This window comes from Ranitomeya variabilis, chromosome 5 (genome assembly GCF_051348905.1).
Source record: "Ranitomeya variabilis isolate aRanVar5 chromosome 5, aRanVar5.hap1, whole genome shotgun sequence".
NCBI lineage: Eukaryota > Metazoa > Chordata > Amphibia > Anura > Dendrobatidae > Ranitomeya > Ranitomeya variabilis.
In genome coordinates, this window is record NC_135236.1 from 650184420 (window position 1) to 650206220 (window position 21801).

At 41.9% G+C, this 21801-nt stretch overlaps 1 protein-coding gene across 3 annotated transcripts in view; it reads right to left on the reverse strand.

Annotated features, from left to right (window-relative positions):
- Positions 1-21571, reverse strand: part of NMUR2 (neuromedin U receptor 2) — a 34401-nt gene extending 12830 nt beyond the window's left edge. The window contains exons 1-4 of one of the 3 annotated variants that reach the window (XM_077266383.1): positions 21377-21552; positions 20412-21209; positions 4785-4869; positions 4202-4327 (exon numbers count right to left, since the gene is read on the reverse strand). In XM_077266383.1, coding sequence (XP_077122498.1) covers positions 4202-4327; positions 4785-4869; positions 20412-21137 — 937 coding nt within the window. In that variant the 5' untranslated portion in view covers positions 21138-21209; positions 21377-21552. Of the gene's footprint in view, positions 1-4201; positions 4328-4784; positions 4870-20411 lie in introns of all 3 variants that reach the window. The other 2 variants (XM_077266384.1, XM_077266382.1) reach the window with 2 other exon arrangements.
- Between the last annotated feature and the right edge of the window lie 230 nt (positions 21572-21801).

The following is a 21801-nucleotide window of genomic DNA, read 5'->3' on the forward strand; positions in this document are numbered from 1 at the left end:
GTCTGGAGAAACGGCAGACAATATCACTCCATCCTTAAGGATACCTGTAGGTTCAGAATTACCAGGGGAGTCAGGCTCAAAACTCCTAGAAAGGGCATCCGCCTTAACATTCTTAGAACCCGGCAGGTAGGACACCACAAAATTAAACCGAGAGAAAAACAACGACCAGCGCGCCTGTCTAGGATTCAGGCGTCTGGCGGACTCAAGATAAATTAGATTTTTGTGGTCAGTCAATACCACCACCTGATGTCTAGCCCCCCCAAGCCAATGACGCCACTCCTCAAAAGCCCACTTCATGGCCAAAAGCTCCCGATTCCCAACATCATAATTCCGCTCGGCGGGTGAAAATTTACGCGAGAAAAAAGCACAAGGTCTCATCACGGAGCAATCGGAACTTCTCTGCGACAAAACCGCCCCAGCTCCGATTTCAGAAGCGTCGACCTCAACCTGAAAAGGAAGAGCAACATCAGGCTGACGCAACACAGGGGCGGAAGAAAAGCGGCGCTTATGCTCCCGAAAGGCCTCCACAGCAGCAGGGGACCAATCAGCAACATCAGCACCCTTCTTAGTCAAATCAGTCAATGGTTTAACAACATCAGAAAAACCAGCAATAAATCGACGATAAAAGTTAGCAAAGCCCAAAAATTTCTGAAGACTCTTAAGAGAAGAGGGTTGCGTCCAATCACAAACAGCCTGAACCTTGACAGGATCCATCTCGATGGAAGAGGGGGAAAAAATATATCCCAAAAAGGAAATCTTTTGAACCCCAAAAACGCACTTAGAACCCTTCACACACAAGGAATTAGACCGCAAAACCTGAAAAACCCTCCTGACCTGCTGGACATGAGAGTCCCAGTCATCCGAAAAAATCAAAATATCATCCAGATACACAATCATAAATTTATCCAAATAATCACGGAAAATGTCATGCATAAAGGACTGAAAGACTGAAGGGGCAATTGAAAGACCAAAAGGCATCACCAAATACTCAAAGTGGCCCTCGGGCGTATTAAATGCGGTTTTCCACTCATCCCCCTGCTTAATTCGCACCAAATTATACGCCCCACGGAGATCTATCTTAGAGAACCACTTGGCCCCCTTTATGCGAGCAAACAAATCAGTCAGCAGTGGCAACGGATATTGATATTTAACCGTGATTTTATTCAAAAGCCGATAATCAATGCACGGCCTCAAAGAGCCATCTTTCTTAGCCACAAAGAAAAAACCGGCTCCTAAGGGAGATGACGAAGGACGAATATGTCCCTTTTCCAAGGACTCCTTTATATATTCTCGCATAGCAGCATGTTCAGGCACAGACAGATTAAATAAACGACCCTTAGGGTATTTACTACCTGGAATCAAATCTATGGCACAATCGCACTCCCGGTGCGGAGGTAATGAACCAAGCTTAGGTTCCTCAAAAACGTCACGATATTCAGTCAAGAATTCAGGAATCTCAGAGGGAATAGATGATGAAATGGAAACCACAGGTACGTCCCCATGCGTCCCCTTACATCCCCAGCTTAACACAGACATAGCTTTCCAGTCAAGGACTGGGTTATGAGATTGCAGCCATGGCAATCCAAGCACCAACACATCATGTAGGTTATACAGCACAAGAAAGCGAATAATCTCCTGGTGATCCGGATTAATCCGCATAGTTACTTGTGTCCAGTATTGTGGTTTATTGCTAGCCAATGGGGTGGAGTCAATCCCCTTCAGGGGTATAGGAGTTTCAAGAGGCTCCAAATCATACCCACAGCGTTTGGCAAAGGACCAATCCATAAGACTCAAAGCGGCGCCAGAGTCGACATAGGCATCCGCGGTAATAGATGATAAAGAACAAATCAGGGTCACAGATAGAATAAACTTAGACTGTAAAGTGCCAATTGAAACAGACTTATCAAGCTTCTTAGTACGCTTAGAGCATGCTGATATAACATGAGTTGAATCACCGCAATAGAAGCACAACCCATTTTTTCGTCTAAAATTCTGCCGTTCACTTCTGGACAGAATTCTATCACATTGCATATTCTCTGGCGTCTTCTCAATAGACACCGCCAAATGGTGCACAGGTTTGCGCTCCCGCAGACGCCTATCGATCTGGATAGCCATTGTCATGGACTCATTCAGACCCGCAGGCACAGGGAACCCCACCATAACATCCTTAATGGCATCAGAGAGACCCTCTCTGAATTCGCCGCCAGGGCGCACTCATTCCACTGAGTAAGCACAGCCCATTTACGGAATTTCTGGCAGTATATTTCAGCTTCGTCTTGCCCCTGAGATAGGGACATCAAGGCCTTTTCCGCCTGAAGTTCTAACTGAGGTTCCTCATAAAGCAACCCCAAGGCCAGAAAAAACGCATCCACATTGAGCAACGCAGGATCCCCTGGAGCCAATGCAAAAGCCCAATCCTGAGGGTCACCCTGGAGCAAGGAAATCACAATCCTGACCTGCTGAGCAGGATCTCCAGCAGAGCGAGATTTCAGGGACAAAAACAACTTGCAATTATTTTTGAAATTTTGAAAGCAAGATCTATTCCCCGAGAAAAATTCAGGCAAAGGAATTCTAGGTTCAGATATAGGAACATGAACAACAAAATCTTGTAAATTTTGAACTTTCGTGGTGAGATTATTCAAACCTGCAGCTAAACTCTGAATATCCATTTTAAACAGGTGAACACAGAGCCATTCCAGGATTAGAAGGAGAGAGAGAGAGAAAGGCTGCAATATAGGCAGACTTGCAAGAGATTCAATTACAAGCACACACAGAACTGAAGGAAAAAAAAAAAAAAAATCTTCAGCAGACTTCTCTTTTCTCTCCTTTCTCTGTCAATTAATTTAACCCTTTAAGGCCGGTCAAACTGTTATGGTTCTCAATGGCAAGAGAACATAGCCCAGCAAACATAAGAACTAGCTCTTGGAAGGATGGAAACTAAACTGACCATGAACTAAACCTGCCGCACAACTAACAGTAGCCGGGTAGCGTAGCCTGCGTTTTATCCCTAGACGCCCAGCGCCGGCCGGAGGACTAACTAATCCTGGCAGAGGAAAATATAGTCCTGGCTCACCTCTAGAGAAATTTCCCCGAAAGGCAGACAGAGGCCCCCACAAATATTGGCGGTGATTTTAGATGAAATGACAAACGTAGTATGAAAATAGGTTTAGCAAAATTGAGGTCCGCTTACTAGATAGCAGGAAGACAGAAAGGGCACTTTCATGGTCAGCTGAAAACCCTATCAAAAGACCATCCTGAAATTACTTTAAGACTCTAGTATTAACTCATAACATCAGAGTGGCAATTTCAGATCACAAGAGCTTTCCAGACACAGAAACGAAACTACAGCTGTGAACTGGAACAAAATGCAAAATCAAACAAGGACTAAAGTCCAACTTAGCTGGGAGTTGTCTAGCAGCAGGAACATGCACAGAAAGGCTTCTGATTACAATGTTGACCGGCATGAAAGTGACAGAGGAGCAAGGCTAAATAGCGACTCCCACATCCTGATGGAAACAGGTGAACAGAGAGGATGATGCACACCAGTTCAATTCCACCAGTGGCCACCGGGGGAGCCCAAAATCCAATTTCACAACAACTTCTATTGCGAGAGGATGAGCACGTCTAGTTGGCATGTGACCGCAACTGACCTCCTGTTCTCACCAGCAACACCGGAGAATCCTGACAGTGTGGTGATCCGACTCTCATATCAAAATGTCTTCTCAAATTTGCACGAACCACTCGGTCCATGGAAAATCATGGACATGTGAATGGCCCCACTCACTATTGTAGGTAAGAGTGCTATTCATGAAAAACAAGGATAGGACTTGACCGGGAAAAACAGACATCTGAATGAGATCTTATTCATACCACGAATACGAGCTACGTGATGGTCTATGGGCCAACTGGGCAAAGTATAGAGAAAGTGTCTTTTAAGACTTTTATGCCTTATTTCTAAGCCCTCTCTACACATTTCTGTAGCTCACCTTCTCACTTTCATATTTTGCCTTTACTCCTTATTTTGTCTCGTCTCTCGATTCCCTAATTATTCTAAGAATACCGGCAACCCAGGTCAAAGCCAATGATTAATGGAAGCTGATGAAAGTGAACCGGTTCCAATTACCATATGGCATCATGTATGCAAATGATGCAAATTTACTTATGCATAAATTAGATTAAAAAGGTACGTGATGAAACTTACCAGAAATAACATGGATGAGATTAAACACATTGGCGAGAGGTTCAGTCCAGTTCACGACAAAACTGAAAAAAAGTCGATCCACGTGGAAGGGAGCCCAACAGATGCCGAAGACCGTGACTAAGACAACTGTCAAAAAAGGACTGATATTAGTATAGAAAGAAGAGTTTAGCTTAATATCTGATTGTTCTGGAATATTATAGATGGACATTAACAGTGAAAGCAGAAGATTATAATTTGCCCCATGCAGGAAAGTATATATATATCCATCCTAATACATTATTAGAATATTTTTCGTAGAGCAATATATGACTAAATGGGTTGTCGGGACTTTAACATTTACGGCCTTGCCTTAGGATTTGCATAAAAAAGCTGAAAAACGCAAGATGTGAACATAGCCTTAGGGGTTTTATTTCAGAGAAATTAGGGAAAATAAAGACATAAACTTTATCGAATGGTTAATATCGTCACAAATAATTTTAGTTTGTAAATAGAACATTTCCTTTTGTTGGTTTCTATCCAAAGACAACATTTCCCATTCTCCACTGACCCCACCGCACAATAGTAAATGTCTCTTGATACTTACACAGCATCTTTGTGACTGATTTCCGTGATGGTCTCTGGATGTTAACAGACATTTTGTCAGCTCCCAGTGAATGATCGCCTCTGAGCTGAACAAGACAAAGTGATGAAATATAAAATTCTTGAAACAGATGACTTACAATTTTTTTTATGATGTATCGCAAATGCAACATATAGCAAAAGAAAGATGCCATTCTTTTGACAAGTAAAATTTGAGTCTAGGCTCCAGTATATTGGAAGCCAAGAAAAAAAAAACTAATGAACCATTCATGCGAAAGTAATGTATATAGTTTTCATGTCATATGATATACCTTTTTTAAATTTTATAATAAAGTAGTAACAATGCACTAAGATGCAGAAAAAAATGACCAAAGCACCCCCAAAGATCTTTGCTTTGGAGGACCTAAAGTGTGTGTGCAATGCTCCATTTCTCCTGTGGAGGCACCGCAGGCAAAATAAATAATTGTCACCAGCTTCCACCACAGATTACACTTGATCGTTGAGAATCTTAGAAGCGGGAATACCTGTAATAAAGTAATAGTCAGGCCACTCTTATAAAAATAAATGATACTAGTGAGCCTCGCCTTCTAAATAGATTAACCCCTTAATAATTTAATAAGACTGTATGCAATAAGATTAAGAAGAGATCCTCACTCTTCCTGCCCTGTCTGGGAAAATGCAATGATAAATATGAAGATTATGCAATCCATGGATACTACTCATTTACTAGGAAGATTTGGATGAGACTTAATTATCTGGTAATCAATGCTAAAACTGTTGTCTCCATTTATTGAGGCCCCTCAGAGAAGAGCTTCATTAGGTTGTAGTCTCTGTAAGGCCCCTTTAACATGTCAGTGTCTCTGGTACGTGTAGTGACAGTTTTCACACGTACTGGAGACACGTACACACACAGACCCATTCAAATGAATGGGTCTGTGTACATGTCAGTGGGTTTCCACAGACTGTGTGTCCGTGGGCAAAACACACTGACATGTCTTATTTTTTGGCAAAACGTCCCGCACACATGCACACGGAGAACACACTTTGATGTCCTCTGTGTGACACGTACGGCTGCCGGGGAAGAAGCGCTACTGTAAGCGCTGTTCCCCGGCGGATGGTGCTGAAGCCGGCTGTCATCATTATCCCCTGCTCTGCCGGTGACCAGAGGAGAATGATGAGCGTTATATTAAAGTCCGAACAACAGCAGGTGGGGGCTATTGGGAATGTTACCCTATCATCCGACACCTGCTGTCACTAATAACAGTGACAGTAGGTGCGGATGATCCGGGTATTCCACAGCTGCCGGCTGTGATCGTTCGGAAATAAATGAATGAAAAACCAGACATGGGTTCCTTCCTATTTTAGTGAACCAACCAGACAAAACTCACATCTGGGGGCTGCAACCCCCAGCTGTCAGGTTCTGCAAGGTTGTTTATCAAGAATAGAGGGGTCCCCACCCTGTTTTTTAATTATTTAAATAAATAATTTAAAAAACAGCGTGGGGTCCCCCCCCCAATTTTTGACAACCAGCCTTGCTAAAGCTCACAGCTGGGGGATGTTATTCTCAGACTGGTAAGGGGCCATTGATATAGGCCCCTCCATCCAGCCTAAAAACAGCAGCAGGTGGCAGCTGCCCAGAAAAGGCACATCGATTGCGCTTTGCCCGGCTTTTCCCACTTGCCCTGTTGCAGTGACAAGTGGGGTAATAGCAACCCCCAGCTTTGAGCTTTAGCATGGTTGGTTGTCAAAAATGGGGGGGAGCCCTCGCTGTTTTTTTAAATTATTTATTTAAATAATTTAAAAAACAGTGTGGGGACCCCTCTATTCTTGTCCTCAAACCCCTCTGCTCCGGTCTCTATAGAATGTTATGAAAGCTTTGCACAGCTCTGAGAAGGCGCAATATAGTGACATTCAGGGAATTAGGCTTCAAGCTGAAAGCAAGGACCTCCAACGTGGTTTTTTCCGAAATACTGCCTGTACCACGTGCCACGCCAGAGAGGCAATGGGAGATTAGGGAGGTTAATAAGTGGCCCAAGAATTGGTGTAGGAAGGAGGCGTTTGGGTTCCTGCAGAACTGGGCCGACTTCTCAGTTGGCTACAGGTTCTACGCTAGGGACGGGCTGCACCTCAATGGGGAAGGTGCAGCTGTGCTGGGGGAGAAAATGGCTAGAAGGCTGGAGGAGTGTTTAAACTAGGGAATGGGGGGAGGGTACTCATTTTATAGGAGGGGAAGATAGGGCAGATAGAGACCTGGGCACAAATAAGGAAGTTGGCGGTGGCGGTGGCATGGTGGGTGGGGTTAGAACAATTAATAATTTAAGTAAGAATAGAGGTACAGAGAGGAACATCAAGTGCATGTATACTAATGCCAGAAGCCTCGCCAATAAAATGGACGAATTAGAACTAATGTTGTTGGAGCATAATTATGACATGGTGGGGATATCTGAGACGTGGCTGGATGAGAGCCATGACTGGGCTGTTAACTTGCAGGGCTATAGTCTGTTCAGAAATGACCGTACAGATAAGCGAGGGGGTGGAATGTGTCTATATGTCAAATGGTCCTTAAAACCCATCCGGCGTGATAATATAGTTGAATTTAATGAAAATGTTGAGTCCCTGTGGGTGGAGATAAGGGGAGGGGGGAAAATAATAAATTACTGATAGGGGTTTGTTATAAATCTCCAAAAATAATGGAAGCAATGGAGAATATCCTCGTAAAGCAAATAGATGAAGCTGCGACTCAAGGAGAAGTCATTATTATGGGGGACTTCAACTACCCTGAAATAGATTGGGGAACAAAAACCTGCAGTTCAGGCAAAGGTAATCGGTTTTTGACAACTATGAGAGACAACTCTGACAACTGGTTCAGGACCCAACAAGAAGGGGGGCACTGCTAGACCTAATATTAACCAACAGGTCAGACCGCATATCAAATATAAGGGTTGGGGGTCACTTGGGGAATAGTGATCACAAAATAATACGTTTTCATGTATCCTTTAATAAGATGTATAATAGAGGGGTGACAAGGACACTAAACTTCAGGAAGGCAAATTTCCAACGGATGAGAGAGGATCTTGGTGCAATTAACTGGGACGATATCCTGAGACATAAAAGTACACATAGAAAATGGGAGACGTTTATTAGCATCCTGGATAGGACCTGTGCACAGTATATACCGTATGGGAATAAACATACTAGAAATAGAAGGAAACCAATATGGCTAAATAGAGCTGTAAGGGGCGCAATAAGGGACAAAAAGAAAGCATTTAGAGAATTAAAGGAAGTAGGTAGTGAGGAGGCATTAAATAAATACAGAAAATTAAATAAATTCTGTAAAAAGCAAATCAAGGCAGCAAAGATTGAGGCAGAGAGACTCATTGCCAGAGAGAGTAAAAATAATCCTCAAATATTCTTTAACTACATAAATAGTAAGAAACTAAAAAATGATAGTGTTGGCCCCCTAAAAAATAGTCTGGGTGAAATGGTGGATGAGGATGAGGAAAAAGCCAATATGCTAAATTAATTTTTTTCATCAGTATTTACAGAAGAAAATCCCATGGCAGACAATATGATCAGTGATAACAAAAATTCCCCATTAAATGTCACCTCCTTAACCCAGCAGGAAGTACAGCGGTGTCTAAAAATCACTAAAATTGACAAATCTCCGGGCCCGGATGGGATACACCCCCAAGTACTGCAGGAACTAAGTACAGTCATTGATAGACCATTATTTTTCATCTTTAAAGAGTCCATAATAACAGGGTCTGTACCACAGGACTGGCGTATAGCAAATGTGGTGCCAATATTCAAAAAGGGGACAAAAACTGAACTCGGAAATTATAGGCCAGTAAGCTTAACCTCTACTGTGGGTAAAATCCTGGAGGGCATTCTAAGGGATGTTATACTGGAGTATCTGAAGAGGAATAACCTCATGACCCAGTATCAGCACGGGTTTACTAGGGACCGTTCATTTCAGACAAATCTGATCAATTTCTTTTGATACGGTGCCACACAAAAGGTTGATAAATAAAATGAGAATAATGGGGATAGGGGAAAATATGTGTAAGTGGGTTGAGAGCTGACTCAATGATAGGAAACAAAGGGTGGGTATTAATGGAGCACACTTGGACTGGGTCGCGGTTAGCAGTGGGGTACCACAGGGGTCAGTATTGGGCCCTCTTCTTTTTAACTTATTTATTAATGACCTTGTAGGGGGCATAGAGAGCAGAATTTCAATATTTGCAGATGACACTAAACTCTGCAGGGTAATCAATACAGAGGAGGACAATTTTATATTACAGGATGATTTATATAAATTAGAAGCTTGCGCTGACAAATGGCAAATGAGCTTTAATGGGGATAAATGTAAGGTCACGCTCTTAGGTAGAAGTAATAAGATGTATAACTATGTGCTTAATTCTAAAACTCTGGGCAAAACTGTCAATGAAAAAGACCTGGGTGTATGGGTGGATGACAAACTCATATTCAGTGGCCAATGTCAGGCAGCTGCTACAAAGGCAAATAATGGGATGTATTAAAAGAGGCAGAGATGCTCATGAGGAGAACATAATTTTACCTCTATACAAGTCACTAGTTTGACCACACTTAGAATACTGTGCACAGTTCTGGTCTCCGGTGTATAAGAAAGACATAGCTGAACTGGAGCGGGTGCAGAGAAGAGCGACCAAGGTTATTAGAGGACTGGGGGATCTGCAATACCAAGATAGGTTATTACACTTGGGGCTATTTAGTTTGGAAAAACGAAGGCTAAGGGGTGATCTTATATTAAGGTATAAATATATGAGGGGACAGTACAAAGACCTTTCTGATGATCTTTTTAATCATAGACCGGTGACAGGGACAAGGGGGCATCCTCTACGTCTGGTGGAAAGAAGGTTTAAGCATAATAACAGACGCGGATTCTTTACTGTAAGAGCAGTGAGACTATGGAACTCTCTGCCGTATGATGTTATAATGAGTGATTCATTACTTAAATTTAAGAGGGGACTGAATGCCATTCTTGAAAAGTATAATGTTACAGGGTATATACACTAGATTCCTTGATAGGGCGTTGATCCAGGGAACTAGTCTGACTTGCCGTATGTGGAGTCGGGAAGGAATTACTTTCCCCACCCAATCTGGAGCTTACTCTTTTCCACGTGGGTTTTTTTTGCCTTCCTCTGGATCAACATGTTAGGGCATGTTAGGTTAGGCTATGGGTTGAACTAGATGGAATTAAAATCTTCCTTCAACCTTAATAACTATGTTATTATATTATTGTGCCCACGGCGCTGAGACGCCAGAGCTCAGAGGTAGGGAGAATGGGAGATGACGGTTCCCTGTTCCATCATTGCTTTCAACTGTATCGGCATCCAGGATGCAAATATAGTTGAAAGTGCGATGCTGGGCTGAGGGGGTTTGGCACCAGACCACCCCCCACTCATAGGTGCCATAGCAAACCCCATTAGCAGTATGCCACTGGCTGTCAGGAAGGGGAATCAAGGTTCAGTGTGGACAGGGTGTGATGGTGATGTAACTATGGGCTATAGAATGGAGCAAACTAATAGTTAATTCCAGCATTTACTGCTTTTTATCAGCGACAAACAGGTTCACAGCCCTGGAGGCTGCCAGTGTCCTCATTACAGCTGGCAAAATGACTGTTACACAATCAACCATTCACCAAATGACCTCGGCTCATTTAGAGCCGTCTGGTCTGAAAAAGCATCTCTAGCTATCAGCGGCCATTCTTTCTACCTTCTCTGTGTTTCTGTGTGAGCTGATTTACTGGGGGAACAGCTATTTATTTCAGACATCATTAACTTTAAAAGGAATCTGTAAGCCCAAAATGACTGTTCAAACAAAGCACAAATGCTCGGCGCACCCTTGACGTGGTTAAACAGCACCTTTCATCTACTTATTTTCTATCTATTTCTGTCCGTTTCTGGCCCTGGTAAAGTCAGAGCTGTCAATCAAAGCTAGCAAAACTCTTGACTGGCTGCACTTCACATTATAACCAGCAGGTGGTCACATAGGAACACGTAAAGTATAAACATCTCCCGATAGAGTATCACAAAATCTTGATTTTTTTTATTTTTTCAAAGCCAGTTATTTTGCACAACTTTTTTTGAGATATTTTCGAACCACAAGGTAACTCTTTATATTTAAATATACACGTCTTTTTTCTTATCCTTTCCTTGTGGCTCGAAAATATCTCAAAAAAAGTTGTGCAAAATAATAAGAAATAGGATAAGAAAAAAGACGTGTATATTTAAATATAAAGAGTTAGCTTGTGGTTAGTTAACTCAAAAACACATTAAAAATAATGTAAATTTTTCATGAGGTTCAAATATTGTGGTCTCCCCTGTCTTGAGAACAAGGGTGGTCAGAATCCATTGAGCAGTGATTGTGTGAAGAAATGATCTCCCTTGAACACCTTCTTTAGCACTAAATTGGTTGAATTATTAGAGGTGTTCAGGGGAGAGATGAGACCCCATAACAAAAGGGATGTGTGAATCTCTGTTTACTCCCCTCCATGACCCATCCCTTCTTCTATTTTGGTTAGGTCTCTTTCACACGTCCTGATATTTCCCGTACCGGAAAAACCAGTACCGGAGATATCTGTGTCCGTGTGTGTAATACTTGCAGCACACGTGTGGCAACCATGTGCCGCCCGTGTGCCGCATCAGTAACACACAGACGGCCGCCGGGGAAGAAGCGCTACAGTAAGCGCTGTTCCCCAGAAGCGGGTGCTGAAGACACTTCTCATCATTCTCCCCTGCTCTGCTGGCGATCGGCATGAGCAGAAGAGAATGAGGAAAGTTATATTAAAGTCAGAACGATGACAGCAGGTGGGGGCTTTGGGACTATTACTCCCATCATCTGACACCTGCTGCCGCTAATAACAGTGACAGCAGGAGCAGATGATCAGGGTATTCCTCACCTGCTGCCTGCCATATAAAGAAATAAATGAATGAAAAACCCGGCGTTGGTTCCCCCCTATTTTCATTAACCAACCAGGCAAAACTCACAGCAGGGGGCTGCAACCCTCAGATGTGAGCTTCATCAAGGTTGGTTATGAAAAAAGAGAGGTCCCCACGCTCTTTTTTAAATTATTTAAATAAATAATTTAAAAAACAGCATGGGGTTCCCCCATTTTTGACAACCAGCCTTACTAAAGCTCACAGCTGGGGGCAGGTATTCTCAGGCTGGTAAGGGGCCTTTGATATAGCACCGCCAGCCTAAAAACAGCAGCCTGCAGCTGCCCAGAAAAGGCACATCTATTAGATGCGCAATTCTGGTGCTTTGCCCAGCTCTTCCCATTTGCCCTGTAGTGGTGGCAAGTGGGGTACATACTTGTGGGGTTGATGTCACCTTTGTATTGTCAGATGTCATCAAGCCCATGGCTTAGTAATGGAGAGACATCTGTAAGACACCTGTCCATTACTAATCCTATAGTTATATGGTAAATAAAGACACAGCCAGAATAAAGCCCTTTAATTGAAAAAATGACACTCTTTTAATAACCTCAATTAAACCATACTTACGACTTTGCCTAATTCCACCGAAGCCCTTGTTCTCCTGTAATAAAGCTAAAATAAAAAAAACAGCAATTGCCCTCAGTTTACAACATCTGCCCTCTCACCCCCAGTGTATAGCATACAGCCCCCTCACACAGTGTATAACATCTGGCCCCTTGGTGTATAAGATCCGGATCCGCTTTCCCCGGTGTATAACATCCGTCCACTCGTCACACAGGGGTATAACATCTGGCCCCTCACCTCCAGTATATAACATCCGGCTTCTCGATGTATGACATCCGGACAGTAGCCCCCAGTATGCAACATCTGCCCCATCACTCCCAGTGTATAACATACATCCCCTTAGACAGTGTATAACATCTGGCCCCTTGGTGTATAACATCTGGCCCTTCACCCCGGTGTATAACATACAGCCCCTCACATGGTGTATAACATCTGGCCCCTCACCCCTAGTGCAAAACCTTCAGCCCCTCATCCCAAGTATATAACCTTCAGCCCCTCACCATGCCACTTCTCTCTACTAACATGTTACAGCATCGTTGGTGGTAAAGAGCTCATTGATACCAGCACCATCCTATAATATTATATCACTTTTGTAAGACTAGTTCACAAGGAATTTTGTGAGGAGTATTGGCACAGATTCTCTTCAAAATTCCCCACAAAAAACAGTTTAAAAGTTTAACAACACTTGGAAAACCTTACACTTAATTCTCATGGGAAATCTAGTTCTGCTATTCTAATCAAGAGTTTATTTGTGGTTTTTTTAATCCTGAAAAGACAAACTCAGTGGAAAAAAAATGCATGTCACTTTTTTTAAGTGGATCCTGAAGAAAACCTCTCCAAACTAGGTACTGCCCAATCAAAAGGCTGCAAAGAACACATCCGGAATAAAAAGCTCTTCACAAGCAGCTTTAGGCCATGTGCGCATGGCATCTGTTAGGAGCTGGCGCACTGCCTCATTTTTCTAGTTGAGGCTGCTTCAGGGTAAAGTCGGCAGTTCAGTTTTGAGATGAATCATGCAGCGGCCCGCCAATGGTGTCTTTACTAGGAAGGCGCCTGAAGAATGAACATATTGCTCCACCTGAAAAAGACATCATGTGCACATATCCTTAGGAATATACTCTTTGTTTAGCCAACTGGTCGTGGACCTCAAGAGGATGTCCCCATAGATCAGGTGATGACCACACTCACTTGACTACAAAGACTAGATTTGTATACAGGGAAGAGCAGGCCATATCTCAGGAATTAATGAAACACAGGAACATAAGAATAACAACAAGAAAACAGAGGCATTTTCACCAGGTTAAAAAATTACTCCTGTCAATCTCTGGCAGTTTTGTGATTGGCCGGATCACTGCATTATTTCATGGAGCACGATGGAGGTCACTGCTCAATACAAGTCTATACGAGCCTCGTTCTACTTCTCATACTTGCTTTGAGAGCTTGTGACATAAATTGTGACTTCCGGCCAGTAAGAAGCGGCGGTCACAAAGATTGAGCTGAAAAAAGGGTGAAGACTACGGCAGGTAAACATAAGACAGGGACCTTAGATTAGTAGCACCACTCCAGCACTGAAAAAAAATGCGGAAGTGGTGCTTTAAAGGGAACATGTCAGCAGATTTTGCCGCTATAAGATGCGGCCACTGCCTTTCATGGCTTATCTACAGCATTCTATAATGCTGTAGATAAGACCCCAGTTCCACCTACAAGTGAAGAAAATTAAGTTATATTATACTCCCCCAGGGGGCGGTCCTGTGCGGTCCGGTCTGATGGGTGTTGCAGGTCCAGGTCCGGCACCTCCCATCTTCTTGCGACACCGCCCTCTTGCTTCTTCATCGCTGCCCGGCATCGGCGCCCCTGTTGAGGGCAGAGCAAAGTACTGCAGTGTGCAGGCGCCTGGCCTCTCTGACCTTTCCTGGCACCTGCGCACTGCCGTACTTTACTCTGCTCTCAACAGGGCAGACAAAGTACGCCTGCACCGGAGCGCCGATGTTGGGGGGCGATGAAGAAGCAGGAGGGTGGCATTGCAAGAAGATGGGAGGCGCCGGACCTAGACCTGCGACAGCCATCGGACCGCACAGGACCGCCCCCCCGGTTGAGTATAATATAACTTATTTTTCTTATCTTGAGGTTGAACCGGGGGCTTATCTACAGCATTATATAATGCTGTAGATAAGCCCTGAAAGGCAGTGGCCGCATCTTATAGCGGCAAAATCTGCTGACAGGTTCCCTTTAAATCCATAGATTTGGGCCTAAAAATCACCTTATCTGACCATGTTCGCTCTTCACTAGTGATTAATAAACACCCAAACTCTTCTGTGCTGCAAGAAACCTGAACTTATTTCCTTCAATTTATCAATATTTCTTATTTGTCACATTTTATGATAATACAGCTATTACATCCGATCACTACCAAATTAACACAGCGGTAAATGATTGGAGATTGTGCAATATTCGGAAGCAGGAAACTGCAACTAATGTGATTTTTCTGTTGCTATCTTCAGCCACGGAAAGCAAAATCTCAGCTGAGTGAATCCTGGTACATTATGCCTAGGTTTATCATCTTGCTGAGTTTAACTCGAGCATTAAATCGTAGACACCTATAACAACAGGAGGTTAGGCAAGTAGGAGAAGATACATTACACATTACACACAGCTCTGTACTAGCAAAAGATTTGAATATATATATATATATATATATATATATATATATATATATATATATATATATACTGTATGTACACAGTGGCATCTAAAAGTTTGGGCACCCCCTGGTCAAAATCAATGTTACTGTGAACAGTTAAACAAGTTGAAGATGTAACGATCGCTAAAATTTCTAACGATGACACATTTCCTTTGCATTTTAGGCCAAAATGTATATATGTGTTCATCTTTTACATTTTAAAAATTACAAAAAGGAAAATGAGTGAAGCAAGCATTTGTGTACCCTTGGAGATTTGAGTGCTCAGATAACTTTGACGAAGGTTTCTTAATTAGTCTGTTAGGGTAATGTCTTGTTCCCTTTCATCCTTAGGAAAGATCAGATGATCAATTTACCCAACTTTATAAAAACCCAGCCTCCTCTAAATATGTGCCAATAAACAGCAGCCAATGGATTTTCTAAGCAGCTGCCTAGCACTCTGAAAATGAAAATGGTGGAGGCCCACAAAGCAGAAGACTATAAGAATATAAAAAAGTGTTGCCCTTTCCTCAGTTCCAAATGTAATTAAGAAATGGCAGTTAACAGGGACAGTGGAGGTCAAGATAAAGTCTGGAAGATCAAGCAACATTTCAGTGCGAGCTGCTTGTAGAGAGGCAAATCATAACCCCTGCTTGACTGCAAAAAATCTTCAGAAAGATTTAGCGGACTCTGGAGTTGTGGTACATTGTTCTACTGTTCAGAGCCTCATGCACAAATATGGCCTTCATGGAAGAGTCATCAGAAGAAAACATCTCCTGTGTTCTCACCATAAAATTCAGTGGCAGAAGTACGCAAAAGAACATCTAAACAAGCCTGATGCAATTTGGAAACAATTCCTGTGGACCGATGAGGTTAAAATAGAACTCTTTGGCCACAATGATTAAATATATGTGTGGAGAATAAAGGGCACATAATTTCATTAAAAGAACATCTCACCAACCAATAAGCATGGTGGTAAATTCAACATGCGTTATGTTTGCTCTGCAGCCAATGGTACGGGGAACATTTCACAGGTTTAGGGAAGAATGGATTTAATTAAATTTTTAATGAAATTTCAACAAATTCTTGTTGCAAATATGACACAATCTGTAAAAAAGCTGAAGTTGAAAAGAGGATGGCTTCTACAAATGGATAATGATCCTAAACACACGTCAAAATCCACAATAGACAACCTCAAAAGGCGCAAGCTGAAGGTTTTACAATGGCCCTCACTGTCCCCTGATCAGAAGGTCATTGAAAATCTGTGGCTAGACCTCAAAATAGCAGAGGATGCAAGAGAACCCAGGAATCTCACAGAACTGGAAGAATTCTCCAAGGAAGTATGGATGAAAATCCCTCAAAAAAGAATTGAAAGATTCTTGTCTGGCTTCAAAAAGTGTTTACAAGCTGTCATACTTTTAAAAGGGGGTGCTACTAGGTACTAACCGTGCAGGATGCCCAAACTTTTTCTGGAGCTGTAAAGTTGATAAAGGACAATAAATATACTGTTTTGATTAAAAACCTTGTAATATATATATATATATATATATATATATATATATATATATATATATATATACACTCACTGGCCACTTTATTAGGTACACCTGTCCAACTTCTTGTTAACACTTAATTTCTAATCAGCCAATCACATGGTGGCAACTCAGTGCATTTAGGCATGTAGACATGGTCAAGACAATCTCCTGCAGTTCAAACCGAGCATCAGTATGGGGAAGAAAGGTGATTTGAGTGCCTTTGAACGTGGCATGGTTGTTGGTGCCAGAAGGGCTGGTCTGAGTATTTCAGAAACTGCTGATCTACTGGGATTTTCACGCACAACCATCTCTAGGGTTTACAGAGAATGGTCCGAAAAAGAAAAAAAATCCAGTGAGCGGCAGTTCTGTGGGCGGAAATGCCTTGTTGATGCCAGAGGTCAGAGGAGAATGGGCAGACTGGTTCGAGCTGATAGAAAGGCAACAGTGACTCAAATCGCCACCCGTTACAACCAAGGTAGGCCTAAGAGCATCTCTGAAAGCACAGTGCGTCGAACTTTGAGGCAGATGGGCTACAGCAGCAGAAGACCACACCGGGTACCACTCCTTTCAGCTAAGAACAGGAAACTGAGGCTACAATTTGTACAAGCTCATCGAAATTGGACAGTAGAAGATTGGAAAAACGTTGCTTGGTCTGATGAGTCTCGATTTCTGCTGCGACATTCGGATGGTAGGGTCAGAATTTGGCGTAAACAACATGAAAGCATGGATCCATCCTGCCTTGTATGGAGCATCTTTGGGATGTGCAGCCGACAAATCTGCGGCAACTGTGTGATGCCATCATGTCAATATGGACCAAAATCTCTGAGGAATGCTTCCAGCACCTTGTTGAATCTATGCCACGAAGAATTGAGGCAGTTCTGAAGGCAAAAGGGGGTCCAACCCGTTACTAGCATGGTGTACCTAATAAAGTGGCCGGTGAGTGTATATATATATATATATATATATATATATATATATATATATATACACTCACCGGCCACTTTATTAGGTACACCTGTCCAACTTCTTGTTAACACTTAATTTCTAATCAGCCAATCACATGGCGGCAACTCAGTGCATTTAGGCATGTAGACATGGTCAAGACAATCTCCTGCAGTTCAAACCGAGCATCAGTATGGGGAAGAAAGGTGATTTGAGTGCCTTTGAACGTGGCATGGTTGTTGGTGCCAGAAGGGCTGGTCTGAGTATTTCAGAAACTGCTGATCTACTGGGATTTTCACGCACAACCATCTCTAGGGTTTACAGAGAATGGTCCGAAAAAGAAAAAAAATCCAGTGAGCGGCAGTTCTGTGGGCGGAAATGCCTTGTTGATGCCAGAGGTCAGAGGAGAATGGGCAGACTGGTTCGAGCTGATAGAAAGGCAACAGTGACTCAAATCGCCACCCGTTACAACCAAGGTAGGCCTAAGAGCATCTCTGAACGCACAGTGCGTCGAACTTTGAGGCAGATGGGCTACAGCACCAGAAGACCACACCGGGTACCACTCCTTTCAGCTAAGAACAGGAAACTGAGGCTACAATTTGTACAAGCTCATCGAAATTGGACAGTAGAAGATTGGAAAAACGTTGCTTGGTCTGATGAGTCTCGATTTCTGCTGCGACATTCGGATGGTAGGGTCAGAATTTGGCGTAAACAACATGAAAGCATGGATCCATCCTGCCTTGTATGGAGCATCTTTGGGATGTGCAGCCGACAAATCTGCGGCAACTGTGTGATGCCATCATGTCAATATGGACCAAAATCTCTGAGGAATGCTTCCAGCACCTTGTTGAATCTATGCCACGAAGAATTGAGGCAGTTCTGAAGGCAAAAGGGGGTCCAACCCGTTACTAGCATGGTGTACCTAATAAAGTGGCCGGTGAGTGTATATATATATATATATATATATATATATATCTCCAGAATAAACCTAATATTGGAGCAGAGCTCGTTGTGTTATTTTTTGTTTCATATAGCACTACTTGTCTATCCATTTATACTGCAAGGTATCTGTTAGAATGAGTAGCGATACTTCAACAGACTAAAGGATTGGATTTATTACCATTTAATGGAGGATTTGTATGATCGAAGACATGCCAGTTATATTTCTAATCTCCGACAGACCAGTCTACAAGACTACTGATGTCACAAGGCTTCCATAAAGAGTTAAAAGACAGTTTTAATTCTGTTACATCTGCAGGCGATGAATCATTAATTGAAATAAAACACTAAGGATGAAACAGAGATTTATAGATCTCATGTATCAATAAACTCATTGCCACCTGCACTAAGGTCTCCCCCTTCTGAGTTCCTCCTGTTGACATGATTGTGATATTCCCAGCAGTTGGCATACCGCTATGCTCATCATCTATCGTGAAGTCATTTCTCATCTAGTTAATTGGTAGCTGTTGTCGAGTCTGATATTGCCCTTCTTAGTAGTGGTTACCTGTCTCTGAAAATTGATATTTAATTAAACTATTTATGCCCCACATTTCATTGAAAACTATTTTCTGAAGGGATGATTTCTAAAGTATATAGTATGCAGAGTATATGATGGTACTAAAGATCTGGTCAAGATCAAGGGGTGTTCCTCTCAAAGAAGTAGCCTGAATTCATAATATTTTATGGTATTGAAGATTTGGTGTAGATGAAGGGATGGTCTTCTTAAAGAAGTAGAAAGTATTTTTACAATATGATGGTACTGAAGATATGGTCAAGATTAAGGGATGGTCCTGTTAAAGAAATAGCAAGTATACATAATTGATGAAATGATTAAAGGTCAAAGTGTGTTCTTCTCAAATAAATAGAAAGTATTCAATATAAATAATGATAATGAAGATCTAGTCTAGATAAAGAGGGGACAATTGGTCATCCCCAAAAAATAGCCAGTATGCAGAAAATATGATGGTATGGAAGATCTGGTCTACAGTATGAAAAGGGGTCTTCCTCTTAAAGAAATAGTCCATCTACAAAATATGTCATGGTATTGAACATCTGCTCTAGATAAAGGGATGTTCTTCTCATAGAAATACAAAAGTATTCATAATATAGTATGGTACTGATGATCTGGTCTAGAACAAGGTATGGTCCTCTCAAAGAAGTAGCTAGTATTCCTAAAATATGATGGTAATGAAGATCTGGTTTAGATCAAGGTAAGGTTCTCTCAAACATATAGAAAGTTCTAAAGATCTGGTCTAGGTCAAGATCTCGACTAGATAAAGAGGGAATAGGTGGTCATTTCAGAGAAAAAGCCAGTATGCAGAATGTATGATGATATGGAAGATCTGGTCTACTGTATGAAAAGGGGTATTCTTCTCAAAGAAATAGCCCATGTACAAAATATATGATGGTACTGAACATCTGGTGTAGATCAAGGGATTGTTTTCTCAAAGAAGTAGCTACTATTCATAATCTGTGATGGTAGTGAAGATCTAGTTCAGAACAAGGGAAGGTTCTCTAAAAAAAATCTAGTATACAAAATATATGATGGTCTTACAGATCTGTTCTAGATAAAGACATCTTTTCCTCAAAGAAGTAAAGAGCATTCATATTATATTATGGTAAATAAGATCTTGTCTAGATAAAGAGGGGATAGGTGGTCATCTCAAAGAAATAGCCAGTATTCAGTATATATGATAGTATGGTACAGTAGGAAAAGGGGTGTTCTGCTCAATGAAGTAGCTTATGTACAAAATATATGATGGTACTGAAGATTTGGTGGTCTTCTTGAAAAGATGATCTTTTTGAGATGTTTCATGGTACAAAGTGTACATTTTTGAGGCTTAATAAGTTATGAGACAAGAAGATCCTATAGCTACAGCTGTATATAACCTCAAAATCACATATAAGTATTATGTTGTCAAAGACATCAAACTTACTTTAATGCCCATCAGGCAGTAAAGGACACTGATGACTCCCATTGGCAGCACAAAGAAGAGCAGAGATGTGACTTGGATGATACAGTTGTATATCCACATGGGTTGGATCACAGTACAAGTGGCAGAGTCAGGAATAAGACTTCCATTGGGAAAGTTCTGCAGTTCGATGCCATGAGTACTGGTATTTGGAATGGAAAAAAGAATGGAGAAGATCCAAAGTGTGATGAGTATCCTAAGCGCTCTTCTTCGGGTGCTCTTCAGTTTGGCTTGGAAGGGATGCATAATGGCTACGTATCTCTCCACACTGACTGTGGTCACACTAAGAATAGAGGCAAAGCACACAGTTTCAAAAAGGACTGTCTTAAAATAACAACCCCAGGGACCAAAAAGGAACGGGTAGTTGCTCCACATCTCATAGACTTCAAGTGGCATCCCAATAAGTAGGACCAGGAGGTCAGAAACTGCCAGACTGAACAGGTAATAGTTTGTAGGAGTCCTCATGTTATGATGCTTTAAGATCACCAGACACACCAGCATGTTACCACTGACCCCCACCAAGAAGATAACTGCATAAACTAGAGTCATGGGCAACGACAAGCGACTTCGCTTTGGCCCACAAAGATGTGCTAAATATTCTTCAGTGCTATTTAGATACCTCAGAAAAGAGTTGTCCGAAGATAAAGTAGAACCTGGCCACGTGGAATTGATGTTCTGCAGGTCATCCATGACTATAGCTTGATAAAGTGAGAAGGACACAAATGATTTTGTCGTGGCGAGTCCAAAAATGGTTGACTTTGTCTATAATAATAATAAAGAAATATATAGAAAACTGGGAATGGGTGATCAATGGTTAAATCAGAACATAAGTAACACCATGCAGATGGGGTGACATAAAATACACAAACAAGACACAAATGAGAATACAATACATATGGAAGAGGTCAAAAATAGATAAAGAACTCAACAGATTAAGTCTGGATGGAACTTGAATGAACTAATAGTCAATGCAATAATCTAAAAATGGAGAAATAATGCAAATTAATTCATAAAAAAATAACACAAATGACAGAAAATCTTCTTTCCTGGCACTTTTCATATGAAGAGACTTGAGTTTCCCCCGGATGGGAAAATGCTTCCTAACTCTCAGTTTGTGCAGCTGTGATAGTGTACACCAGTTGCCTGTGTTTTCAGTCGAATTTCTCCTCCCCTGAATGATGCTGATTGGGTGCCTGGGATTATTCAATATTCTCACAAAGACTTGAAGCAGGATTTAGCACGGATGTATCTAAGACGGGGAGTCTGCATATTGCAGGTGGTTTGCTGCAATTCATCACCAAGTTCCATTGATTACATTTTAACAATAGTGTCAAAGAAAGGGTTAAAATTGGCT